The sequence below is a fragment of the Macrobrachium nipponense genome, chromosome 11 (genome assembly GCF_015104395.2).
Source record: "Macrobrachium nipponense isolate FS-2020 chromosome 11, ASM1510439v2, whole genome shotgun sequence".
Lineage (NCBI taxonomy): Eukaryota > Metazoa > Arthropoda > Malacostraca > Decapoda > Palaemonidae > Macrobrachium > Macrobrachium nipponense.
The window spans coordinates 30,728,745-30,743,071 of NC_061087.1; the positions used below are offsets into that span (position 1 = coordinate 30,728,745).

A 14,327-nucleotide genomic window follows, 5' to 3' on the forward strand; every position below is an offset into this window, starting at 1 on the left:
TTAGGAATACGAAGGCACGAATTTCTAAGAGGGGTAAAATCTTGTTATCTATCCCGAAGTTATGCATTTGGATTCCTCGTCTTGCCTTCCTTACCAGCAAAAGAATTTCAAATATAGCAGCTGACCAAGATCTTTAATTGAAGTGCCTTCACGTTGCATGTCTCAAGCAGACCAATATATACTATTCAATATCTACACTGATGTAAAAAAAAAAAATGGTTACGCTCGACCTTTTATGAAAACGAAAGTGTGAGAAGATCAACTTCCATACAGATTCTTGGAGCTGAAATCTTGGACATTTCAGTGACACGAACTGCATATTTCTAAAATAATTCTACGCTACATGAACTGGTCTGCTAGATTTAGTGCCAAGGGTTATTTGGACGAAGGAAATAAATGTACTAAGGTCACCTACACGAAGGCATCAAATGTATCACGAGTACTATAATGGCTACTGCTTTAATGGCTAATAAAAATGGCGTCACACCATATAGGTCACTGGCGCCCTACCATTATAAAAAAAAAAATAACTCCATTTTCCAAGTACAACAGGACGGATAAATAACGAAACCAAAACAAAAACAAGTTACACGTTAATTTAATAAAACATAAAACGCACGACCTTACAGCTACGGAACAAGCGTCTTCAATTTGTACATTTTTCTAAGGTAAACAAAACCTCTTCTACTTCTTCTTCTTCTTCTACCTTACTCTTTAGAGACTGGTATCCCGAACATCGAGGCGATCAGCTTCGTCCAGAGGTCGGGGTGCTTCGTCTGCAGGAGTTCCATGGCATGGGTCATGTCGGTCCGCTCCTGCTCCGTGCAGAAGCTGTCGGGGCACCTGCCCAGGTTCTTCATGGTTGCCATGGCACGGTCTGTGGGAGGGCAGAGAGAAGGGTATGGCTGGTGAGACGAACAGCGAGGAATATAATGCACTGAACTAAAATTCATTCCTGACCTAATGTAACATAATGGGAGAGAGAGAGAGAGAGAGAGAGAGAGAGAGAGAGAGAGAGAGAGAGAGAGAGAGAGAGAGAATTTGGCACACAATACTGAACAATTTGGCCCATTTGACCCAGAAAAATTCGACCAATAAACGAGAGCAATTCGACCCATAATTCAGTACAATTGAACCCATAATTAAGAACAATGTTACCCATGATTCAGAACAATTTGGCCTATTTGACCCAGAACTCTTTGACCCATAATTCAAAACATTTTCACTCAAAGCTACTTGACCAATAATTCAGAACAAATGAACCCATAATTAAGAATAATTTAGCCCATAATACAGAACAACTGGACCCATAATACAGAGCAATTGGACCCATAATTGAGAACAATTTAACCCATAATACATAACAATTGGACCCATAATTGAGAACAATTTGACCCATAATACAGAACAATTTGACCCATAATTGAGAACAATTTGACCCATAATTTAGAACAATTTGACCCATAATACACACCAATTCAACCTATACTACAGAACAATTTGACTAATAATACAGAACAATTTGTCCTAGACCAAAGCAATATAGAGACTCAAGCAACAAACGTACCATTTGATAAGGCAACGTAATAAAAGAGCCCACCTTCCTGACCCAACAGATGCCCCGAAGTCCCCACGCGCCATTTTTTTGTACCCGGAATTTTCTCCTACCCTGGGTCCACCTCAAACCACCTCGCAGGAATTGGTTACGGAATGTGTGGGGGGTGGGGGGTGGGGGGGGGGGGCGGGGAAGGGAGGGAGTGGCATCATTCTGTTTCCTTCTTCAAGGTTAGCTTAGTTGGGCAGTGAAGGGCAATAATTTCTGGGTGTTGGGTATGACTTTAGATGCAGTATTTCAACGTCATGGTGATTATTAGACCAGAGTCTCTCTCTCTCTCTCTCTCTCTCTCTCTCTCTCTCTCGTCTCTCTCTCTCTCCTCTCTCTCTCTCTCTCTTTGGGGCGATAATCCAAAGAATTTATCATCAGAAGTTCATTAATGACTAGACCAAAGTGAGGGCTCTCTCTCTCTCTCTCTCTCTCTCTCTCTCTCTCTCTTCTGTTCTGTAGCGATAATCTAAAGAATTTATCATCAGAAGTTCATTAATGACTAGACCAAAGTGAGGGCTCCTCTCTCTCTCTCTCTCTCTCTGTTCTGTAGCGATAATCTAAAGAATTTATCATCAGAAGTTCATTAATGACTAGACCAAAGTGAGGGCTCTCTCTCTCTCTCTCTCTCTCTCTGTTCTGTAGCGATAATCTAAAGAATTTATCATCAGAAGTTCATTAATGACTAGACCAAAGTGAGGGCTCTCTCTCTCTCTCTCTCTCTCTGTTCTGTAGCGATAATCTAAAGAATTTATCCATCAGAAGTTCATTAATGATTAGACCAAGAAATGAGGGCTCTCTCTCTCGCTCTCTCTCTCCTCTTCTGTAGCGATAATCTAAAGAATTTATCACCAGAAGTTCATTAATGACTAGACCAAAGTGAGGGCTCTCTCTCTCTCTCTCTCTTTGTGGCGATAATCCAAAGAATTTATCATCATTAGTTCATTAATGACTAGACCAAAGTGAGGGCTCTCTCTCTCTCTCTCTCTCTCTCTCTCTCTCTCTCTCTCTCTCTCTCTCTCCTGTAACGATAATCTAAAAAAAATTCTTATCAGAAATTCATGTACCTAAAATTGGACAAATATCATCTATCAAGGTTGCCAAAATATAGGCGTAGTTCTTTTTTCTGTTTTAAGATAGATTTCATATCTTCATATCGCTTATTATAAAATATCAGAAAGAGGTGTGTCCTCAGGTTTAACAAAAGAAGGAAGCAAGACGAAGATAAAAAAAAAAATTCGGGGAAAATGATTCGGTTAAAAATGGCCATAGAAACTGTAATCGTGAATTCGCTTATTCGACTTTTATCATTATTATTATTATTATTATTATTATTATTATTATTATTATTATTATTATTATTATTATTATTATTATTCGTGAAACCCCTTATTCGACTTTATTATTATTATTATTATCATTATTATTTTTTTTGGGGGGTGGGGTCTATCACAGTCATCCAATTCGACATGGTGGTTTTTATAGTGTGGGGTTCCGGATTGCATCCTGTCTCCTTAGGGGTCCATCACTTTTCTCAGTATGTGCGCTGTTCTTCGTACTTACTACTTATTCATTCACTCTTTTTTCCTACTCAACTACTCGTTCATTCATTCTCAAGAACCCCGAATAGATATATCCTCAGGCACTTCCGTAGTTGGTCCTCACCTTTGATCTTCTTCTCCTGCGGGGAACAATTGGCCTTCCCGGTGAAACAGTCTATAATCGATTCCACGACCGCTCTGTCATCGAAGGCGTTTTCCAAGTCCGGTTTGACGGAGACTTTGGCTGGCAGTGGCGAGACGGTGCTCAGGAAAGTGGCCAGAGCCAAGAGTAGCAGGATCTTCGCGTCCATGACGTTGTCTGCAATGAAATGAAATGAAATGAAATGAAATTATATGAAATTAAAGAAACATTTTTTTAAAGATTCTTCCTTTTCGTTTCTTAATTGTCTTACGATGCTGACCTGAAGGAAGGAGGTCAAACCATCGATTAACAAAATAAAATAATAATAAATAAATAAATAAAATGAACGTAAACACATCGGCAAAGTCTCTAGGATACAAAAAAATTCAAAATTCCCATTTAGTTTTCCATGAATACATATACATATGCACACATATACACGCGTATATAGATATATGTATGTTTGTGTGTCTGTGTGTTCATATATACATATATAAATACATACATACATATATATACATATAAATATATATAAAATTATACATATACATATGCACACATATAGCTACACACGTACATATATTAGGGCTTGTGCCTTGTATGATAAGGCGCCCTATGAGGTAATGTTAGACTAGCGATAATCTATACGCTAAGTCGGTTGGTATTGCACTTCCATCTTCAATGGAGTGTCTGGGGTTTTGTAGATCACTTACGAAGTCGGTATTATCTTTACGACGATGTGTTAAACTCATGGTTCGGTGAGGTTCTTGTAGAAAACACTAAGTATAAAAAATTATATATTCTTCTGAAGTTTTACATGGTGAAGATCAGATATGATTGTACAAGTCTTTCTAATAACGATAGCTTGATCGCTTCTGCCAATGATGATGGCTAATCCTATTCCTCTACATGATAAAACTTAGGTAAAGAGGTACAGGTCTTCTAATGACGATAGCTAACACTGTTCTGCTTGTCTACCATCTCTGTTACAAGTTATGAAGGAACAGACAGTAGTTCGAACATATGAACATACTATCAGATGACATAGTTTCATACGAACACACAATCGAATGAGACACGCTACAGATCACGTAGGCGGTAGTTGTCTCAAGCAGGGAGCTTGGACTAATGTTTATAAACAATTGAATGACTACAGGTGACGGCATGTTATCTTAGCCTACTTTTATTGTATACGTCATCTTTAGCGTCTCTAGTCTGATCACATTCCTGCAAGCAATCTGGTTGACCTCTTAGTTTTAGCTTTATATATATGGGACTAACATTCCATATTTTTATTATGTAAACACTTACATCAGCTCGGTCAGCTACCAAAACCAACTACTGAATATTACTCAAACTTGACTTGCATTTGACTTATAGGAGTGTGATACAGACTATCTGATATATATATATATATAAGTAAATAAAAAATTCATTGTGTACATGAATTGATTCAAGTAATAAAATATAAAAACAATGATATTGGTAAATAATAGTGATCACGTGATATATAAGATACAGTTTTTCACTTCATCTCATTAAGATACATATGCTACAGAAAATACTAATGTACTCTGATAATTGCATAGAATGAAGATTAACATGATAAAAATCATATTTTAACTGATAAAAAATTTCATATATGAATTGATAAAGTTATTAATGTTTATGCTGATTGATTCGTTGATTTTTATGCTAAATGTTATATATCTGATTCATTAATCAATATACTAACTCATATATAACTGCAGATTATTGGTAAGATAAAAGGTAACTGATTGATTATAGGCTACCTGATTTGTTTATACATATGTATATGGATTCATATAATTATGATTAATATATGTGCACTTTAAATAGATTCCTATTGCGTACACGCAAAAATATATTTCGATTCTGTTATTTATGATCATTTATATATAGATTCCTAGTGCGTACACGCAAAAAAAATATATTTTCGATTCTGTTATTTATGATCATTTAATATATAGGATACAGGACAACTTTAATATATATAGGATACATGACACTTTTATATATATTAGGATAACATGACCGAGGTTATACTACTTCACTTTTAACTAGCTTTCGAACAACTTTTCGTCCATTACACAGTTTGTTCCAGACAACCACCTTTTAGCCAAATGAAACGGCCTTTTTCAATGGTTAAAACAAGGGGAAAATTTGCCTGGGCGGGTCCAACGTTCTATTTGCGCTCATACTTATTCTCTGCATCTAAGCTACACGATTCCGTTCGCGATGAATAGATCATCCCCAGCACGAGTCCTTCGCCAGCAAAGTAGAGTTGAATATCCTTCGGGTCGTAATTGTCGGAAGTATGTCCCTTTGTAGTCGAATTCCGACAGCCGCTGGAGCGTTTCCGCATGAAAACGAGATTAACGACGAGATACGGTGTCGGTCGAAGAAGTCCATGAAATTCCTTTCACATTGTAGGCGGTTGTTACTTGACTGTAGTCATCCGCAGCGACGAACGATTTTTTGAAGTTGCGATGTGGGAACAAACTCTCGTACCGCAGGGATACTGTTACAAGGGCAAGTGGGCAAAGAAATTCAGACGACATCCAAATACGGGAGGGAAGAGAGCCATTTAGACCAGACTAAACCCACATGAATTCGCCCCCCCCCTGATATATTGGAATTCAAAAGAGTCCGCTGTACAAAACTTTTTATCCATGGCATTAACAATGAGTGAACCTATCCAGGTCTATGATGACTCGTTAAAAAAATATCCATAATTATAAAAAATAAATAGATATCAATACGAATCTCAAAGAAAATTCGATATTACTGGTAGTAAGTTACTAGACAAAGAAGTGGAAAATGGAGCTATTTGTAAGATTGCCAGGCAGCATAAGAGTCAAAGAGAAGATTAATCATGATTCTATGTGCCTAACAAAAGTTTTCATATTCAATTTTCTCGTGCGCATCCTCTGAGGTTAACTTTTAAAACATTATTATAGGTAGGAGATGCAACGAAAAACCACTATGTAACTAATTTCTATATAAACTTTGGGTTTTTCAAGAAAAATGTGACATTTCCCATGAATGTTTTACTTGAATTGTAATAGGCTAATGTTGCAAGTAAATATTTCATATATACATATCTTGATACTTCTAAATGTCTATGAGGTTCAGAAAAAAAAAAAATTAATTCATTTTGTTGTTATAGAAATTCTATTTGCTTATATTGTTCATTAATTTTAAAATGATTACAAGTCCTTAACTAATTGCATTACACACACGGATAAGAATATGTTATGTGGCCTGTCATGTGACCTATGAACCACATGTGAAGTTCATGAACTATGCATTCCTTTCTCTTCCAGTCAATCTGCTTTTGCAAGCAGAGACGACACACAGATGAAGCCTGTGTAAGCAGATTATTGAGGTTAAAAGGAACAAATGCTGATACGGCAATGATGACGTCGTCACTTGGCAGGAGATTGCTCTCAGCCAGCTAAGAGTTACGTTACTTGCTATAATAAATACGACTTTAGGATAAATTTTTTGTTTTTTAATACTCGACCCACATGAGAAGAATGTCTGAAAAAAAACAGTACCAAAATTGAACAATATATTAGTTTCATGTTGGAAAACTGCATAATTGTAATTATGTTAAATTAAATATTCCTTATTCAAACTATATGAAAAAGTTTTTTTCCATACATTCAATTCTATATATATTTATTAGCCCTGTATAAGATCATATAGGATTATTTCATAGATAACATTTTCACTTCTAGACTTCCTGACTTTAAAATCTCTTTTTATTTTATTTATTTATTTTATTTATTATTATTTTATTTATTTATTTATTTATTTAATTTTTTTTTCATTGACTACGAATATAAATCACCGGGACAGACAATATGTCAGTAGGTTTTGATATGTGTTTTGAACTTTTAGCTTATTTGTCATTACTAAAGCGTTAAGTTAGAGTTCAAATCTTTACGCATATATATTTGATATTTAATGGTTCCTTTTTGCTTATTGATATTATCGTGATTCTTTTTGGATATTTAATGGTTACGTTTTGCTATTGATATTATCGTGATTCCTTTTTTTATTATAATTTGTAACCCTTCCGACTTCTTACGGAGTGTATTATATTGGACTCCACTTGTATCCATATTTATTTTATTTTTTTATATTTATTTATTTATATATTTTTTTTTTATATATTTGATTTGAAATTAATGGTTGGCTTGAATATGTGGAAAAGTGTTCTAGCGGCGTACCGTATAAGGCTACTTGCGGCATCAATTCTATAGATACAAGATATAAATGATAACGTATTTAAAACCGCGAGAACCGCTATAATCCAGTTCGGATCCAACATCACGAGTTGTAACTCGTAAGACATTGACACTTCCTATTTATTTTTATCCGGTATTCTACCAAACCGATTGACTCTGGGTGATAAAATATATTATTGGTTTTCTTAATGGAAAGGAATTCACACACGTGTTAAGGAGATTATTATTGATTTACACCACCCGAGTCACAGATTATATTTGTGTTTTGAATTCCATATTTATTGATTTTTAGCACTCATAAATATTCGTAACGCACTCAATTGCGGTGTTTGTTTTTAGTGCTATTAATTCTATATAACGTGTCAAGGAACTATTAACACTAAGAAGTGTTTATTCCCTCTGTCAGACTCGTAATTCTGTTAATAATTCTACGTATATTCTTTCAAGGATTGATTTGGCACAGGATAGGCCCTTAAACTGACAGGTGTCTTAGTGTGTCCCTTGTCTTCATGACACGTGTTACAATCAGTTATGTGCTTTTTATATCTGTAAGCATTGTAGGCCAGTAAAATAGTGATTTGGCTTTCTGTGACATAGTAGGGAACCCTGGATGACGGAATGCAACCAGTTTATGACGATTGGTATGAAAGAGATTATACTAAAAACTGGTCGTTAGTCATCTGCTGTGTTCTTCGGGTTTACCTCGTCACAGACCTACATATAATATTACATTTGATTACATTATTCTGATACACATACTTTAAATATACTTTTGCTTTAGGGTTTCTGCTCGAAGTGTTTATTGTTTGCTTAGCCGCTGACCCTGTTTCCGTTTCGAAGTGTTTATTGTTTGGTGTTATTGTTTTGCTTATCGCTGTTGACACTTGCTTTGTTCAGTTTGTAACAACAGTTCTGCGCTCCGACCAGATATTCAATGCTCGCGATCTCTTGGGTTAAGGAATTTTCTTGTTTAGATAACGGTTTTAAACAATAGGCACGGATGTTTCTATATCTTTTAGTCCAATTAATGGTTCTTTGCTGTATGGTGCGGGATTGCGGGATAATGCGTCAGCTATGATATTTGCTTTCCCAGGTAGATATCTTATCTTGGCTCCAATAAACTGAATGATCATTTGTTACCGAGTTCCTTTTGGACTGTGATAAAGCCTTTTGAAAAACTCGGTAAAGGACTCATGTTCAGTAAGGTACTTATTTTCAGGATAGCCATAGATTATGAACTTAAAATGTACTAGTGTTAAAGATACCTAGCCCTTCCTTGCCTATTACTGCATATTTACTTTCGAGGGCTTTAGTTTACGTGAATAAAAAGCTATAGGGAAGAACTGTTTATCATATTGCTGAAGTAGTATCCCTCTTACCCCTTGGTCTGAGGCGTCTGTTGCAATAAAAAAAAATTCCTTATTTAAATCAGGGATTTTTAAGTTAGGTAAGCTGCATTTTCCGCTTTTAAGATATCGAACGCCTGTTGATGCTTTTTAGACCATAATAAATCTACGCTCTTCTTCGTAAGATCTGTTAAAGAGCTGTCATGATTGAAGAGTTACATATTTAACATACCGATTGTAATACCCACTACAGCGCAAAAGTGCTGTATCCCCCTTTACGTTAATAAGTACCGGAAAGTTATGAATAGCCGACACCTTACCTTTAAGACCTTGACAAGACACATAAAACCTAGATAAACATGTTCGGTTTTTTAAAAACTCACATTTAGATATTTTACTCTGAGATTATTTGTCTTTGTCTCTGTAGCACTAGCTCTACTTTCTGTGAATGTACTTCTAAGGTATTAGAAAAGATTACAAGATCATCCATATAGGCATGTAGGTTATCCCCCTAAAAGTCTCCAAACACTATATTGTAATTGGGGCGCAACGTAAGCCGGAGGCATACGTAAAAAATTGATAATGTCCCCTGAGTGTGCTGAAAACGGAGTATGAGGTACAAATCACTTAGGTAATGGTATCTGGTAAAAGCTTTTAAGTAAGTCCAAGCTGGTGAAAAATTTATTCTAACCTAACAGAGATAAGATGTCGTCGCTACATGGCACTGGAAACTATCGGGAGTCGTTTCCTTGTTTTAAGCGACAGAAATCTACGCAGATACGCCAAGTCCGATCTTTTATGGCATGACGTTTTGAGGGAAAATTATATGGGCTATTTGATTTCCTAATGGCTCCTATTAATAACATATTTCAACTTCGTCATTTATCTATATTTTTGAAATTTCATTGGGTTCTACACGAAGGTACGTATATAGCTTTATGTTTGTCCTTAGACCGTATTTTGTTTTCAATGACATCCGTTTTCTCCCAGAGATCACTCGCTAGTGGAGAAACTTCCTGGTATTCAGGTAGAAGATAAAAAAAAAATCTGCTGAATCACCTCTGCTTGAATGACTTTACGGATATTACTTTAGATAGATTAATCAGAGAGATTCATCCACGACTGGTTGGGCGTGATTAAAAATTAGCAACATAAAAATGCGATATTTATAACTTCCGTATCCACGATATGTATACTTTTAGGGCTTTGTTCGCGGAAATCGTTATATTTCAGAGTGTCGGGAAGGATTAAAATTTCATTTCCCAGCAAAAGTCTTTTTACACGCACTAAGACATTCGAGGGTGCATGCTTCTCGAGATTTTGCGTGCAAAGTGCGACTGCGGTTGTGGGAGAATTCTGTTGGGTCATTTGAACAATGTTACGATTTATGAGACAAATGTATAGTTCCTTTATATAAGTTATTATTTGATTAACTGTCTCATTTTTGTTCAAACGGATTTTAATATGTTTGAAGGTTTATAGGATTTCCCTTTGATAAACACGCCTTATTTTGCAGGATGTAAGATAATATTTGATGTATACCCTAGATGGATCTTACAATTACACTAGATACAGATCAATGTTTTTTATAACTATAGAGGTATCTGTAAGCGCTCGCTTATCCGGACTTCTCATTAGGGAAGTTCGAACAACAGACGGTGAGTCCGTAAATACAGGATAATACGTGTACTAATGAAATAAAACAAGATATTCTAATTTTTACGGCGCGTACAGTTGGGCTTTAATCCATCCAGTTTTATTTTAATTAACTTAACTTTGTAGTTAAAAGTTAAAACGAAAACCTGCTCTGATTACTTATACGGTCGTGTGTTTCATAGGAAAAATCCTTTTTAATTCAAAAAGATATTGGTATGAACCAACATCGCTTTTCCCCACTCTGGCTAGAGTCGCTTATTGTGTGGAATTTGCTATGCTTTGAACACTTCGGCAGTTTTTTTGACTAACCTTGACCGCTTGACTAGGTGACACAGTAACCGAGTTTGCTTGTTTGATTCTGAAAGGCTACTGTTTCTATTTCTTTTTGTAATAATTAGGATCCTTCTCTTTATTACCATCGGCAACGTATTGTGTGTTTTAGCATTATGTTGCTGGTTACGTATAAAGCAATGAATGACGAACTATTGGGAACTGAGCGATTACTAATAAGACAAGTTATCTCTACTGTATTCAATATTAACTGTTTGTACTTCATTCTTTGCTAAAATTTGAAATAGTGAGAGATCCTGGTCAGCGCATTTAGCCTGATGAAAGTTTTTTACAGACATGTTATTCCTTGCAATCCAGCCATATTTTAAAAGTTAAGTTGAGTCATTGAGGTTCGATATTTTATATAACTCAAAAAACTCAAGGCTAAAACTGCGATCGGGACTTTGCAAAGGAGCATTTATTGTCATGACCCGAAATAGTGTTACCTCTAATTTATCTAGATTTGTACGGGTGTTCCACTTGTTTTTGTGTGTTTTCTAATCACTAACGGTGCTTAACGACCCTATCCATGCATCTGTATAAATACAGACGTCCACTGCGTAAACGCATATTCACTGTTTAATATGATTGTTTTTGTTACGTAAGGGATTAATAATCACCCAACAATGATAAAATTAACATAGTATATGATTATGATATTTCAGTAGAACTTCTGGAAACAGACACTCAAAGATAAAAACTCGCAGTAGCGAAATCTCAATGATGTAGATAATTTCTGTAAAAAAGTAAAATTAAGAATGTCTCGTAACTTCAGCCACAGGAATAACGAAATTCGACCTGTAAAGGAAACACTCAAAGTTACTCCAAATGAATAAAAAATTGTACTTAGCTTGCTTTTGTGGGAAAGTCACGGTGTTCCGATAACGACACACGGCCCTTTGGTCCTCCTTCTCTATTTAGCGGATGACCTGGTTTGGCTCAGTTTCCCCCCGTGCGCGTTGTTTCGATGATTCGAGCCCTTGAAAGATCCGATGCTGCAGACGCGTTCGGTTTGTTTCTTGCAGTGCCGGAAACGCTCACTAACGATGTTTTCTTGAATGATTCTAATGAGAAACGAAGCTTGCGTTGTCGTAGGAAAAAGACACGTCGGTTTTGTTTCTTGAAGTTATTCACTAAACAATGATACTAAGTTGCTTGAAGAATCTGTTGCTTTCGTCGTCGTTGAAGAGTTCTTATTGTTTTCTGAAGTCGCTCACTCGATGATACTAATGTTGCTTGAAGAATCTGCTGCTTCCGTCGTCGTTGACTTCTTATGATACATGATTTATTATTCTGGTTTTTTCTTCGTAGGACGTTGTAGAGTTCTTCTGGTACGCTGGCCACCAATATTAGGGCTTGTGCCTTGTATGATAAGGCGCCCTATGAGGTAATGTTAGACTAGCGATAATCTATACGCTAAGTCGGTTGGTATTGCACTTCCATCTTCAATGGAGTGTCTGGGGTTTTGTAGATCACTTACGAAGTCGGTATTATCTTACGACGATGTGTTAAACTCATGGTTCGGTGAGGTTCTTGTTTAGAAAACAAAAACCTAAAGTAATAAAAAGAAAAATTATATATTCTTCTGAAGTTTTACATGGTGAAGATCAGATATGATTGTACAAGTCTTCTAATAACGATAGCTTGATCGCTTCTGCCAATGATGATGGCTAATCCTATTCCTCTACATGATAAAACTTAGGTAAAGAGGTACAGGTCTTCTAATGACGATAGCTAACACTGTTCTGCTTGTCTACCATCTCTGTTACAAGTTATGAAGGAACAGACAGTAGTTCGAACATATGAACATACTATCAGATGACATAGTTTCATACGAACACACAATCGAATGAGACACGCTACAGATCACGTAGGCGGTAGTTGTCTCAAGCAGGGAGCTTGGACTAATGTTTATAAACAATTGAATGACTACAGGTTGACGGCATGTTATCTTAGCCTACTTTATTGTATACGTCATCTTTAGCGTCTCTAGTCTGATCACATTCCTGCAAGCAATCTGGTTGACCTCTTTAGTTTTAGACTTTTATATATATGGACTAACATTCCATATTTTATTATGTAAACACTTAACCCAATAGACACTATATATATATATATTTAGTACTTACTATATATATATAAATATATATATATTTTATATTACAATACAAAATAGATTATAAACAATTACGACAGGCCATGAACAGCGATGCTAAGTAAACGAATTCAATCAATCAGTCAAATCAACATTAGGTCCCCATGAAATTTGGAACAGTGAGAAAGAGTGGCAAAAAAAGATGTTTTTTGAGATTCAAGAAAATATGTTCAAAAAATTAAATCTCTTATCAATATTGAGTCCTGTTGAAATTTTAAATAGAGAAAAATATTTATACCATTAGAAAATACGATATTCATGATTTCATTCTTCACGTCTACGAATTTGTCGCATATCAACTGAATTTCTATCCTCAAAAGGACAGCAGAGTTAGCAAGATGATGTCATACACAAGAAAAAAATATATATATTATTCGTCACTTGACCGTCTGCACCTCTACGAATTCATCAGCAACTGTAATTTGTTTTATATTAAGATATTCACTAAAACTGTCGACATCCATACCTTCAAGAACCCAGAAAAAATTGGTATTCGTCACTTTTATCTTATCTTAAGAACCTCAATAGACATCCATACCTTCAAGACCCTAAAAAAAAAAAAAATGATAATATTCGTCATTTTTTATCTTATCCTAAGAACCTCACTAGAACTGTCGACATCCATACCTTCAAAAACCTTATTCAAAGATGGACGAATATTCGTAGTGATTCTCTTTCAGTCGCAGTTCCTCGAATCTCACAGTGAGGTATTGGGAGGATGCTAGGGGGCCAAATACAGGCCAGCCTAGCCAGTGCTTCCTTATATACGAAGCAGTTCACACGACCAGATTTCATGGGAGAGCTCAGCCCCTCCCTCCCTCCCTCCCTCCCTCTTCAGGCCCCCTGCACCCCAGGAGGCGCCCTCTCAGTTCGTATCTCTTCAAGAGTCATGACATCGTCGGCAGTATTTCTACACGTGGGGGCCGCAGGGAATTTATGTGGTGGGGCCGACCTTACGCCGTTGCTCCTGTGCTGCTACGTGTTTTTGGGTGTAGACCCGTTTCCAGTCAGGCAACGGGAGGGGGGGGGGGTGGGGTGGAGGGCGGGGTTTCGGGTTCATACACCACACAGGACGGGGAGCTGTGGAGGTATAGATATGGGCCTTGGTAGGGCTAAGCTACAGAAGTCACATACGCATACACAAACACACACAGACACACACAAACCAGTTTTCTTCCCTACCCCACCCGCCCCCTTCCCCTACTCTTTCACACATTCCCTTACCCCTTACTCTTTCATCTCGATCGATTTCCCTTCCCCTCCCCCCAAACCTGGAT

General features: G+C 36.5%; 1 protein-coding gene across 1 annotated transcript; it reads right to left on the bottom strand.

Moving 5' to 3' along the window:
• Positions 1–578: 578 nt before the first annotated feature.
• On the bottom strand, positions 579–13,801 carry LOC135203713 (uncharacterized). Its single transcript, XM_064233654.1, has 3 exons — positions 13,678–13,801; positions 3,269–3,463; positions 579–877 (listed from the first exon to the last, which is right to left on the bottom strand). Exons 2-3 carry the CDS (start codon positions 3,453–3,455, stop codon positions 708–710), a joined length of 357 nt encoding a protein of 118 aa, XP_064089724.1. The 5' UTR covers positions 3,456–3,463; positions 13,678–13,801; the 3' UTR covers positions 579–707.
• Between the last annotated feature and the right edge of the window lie 526 nt (positions 13,802–14,327).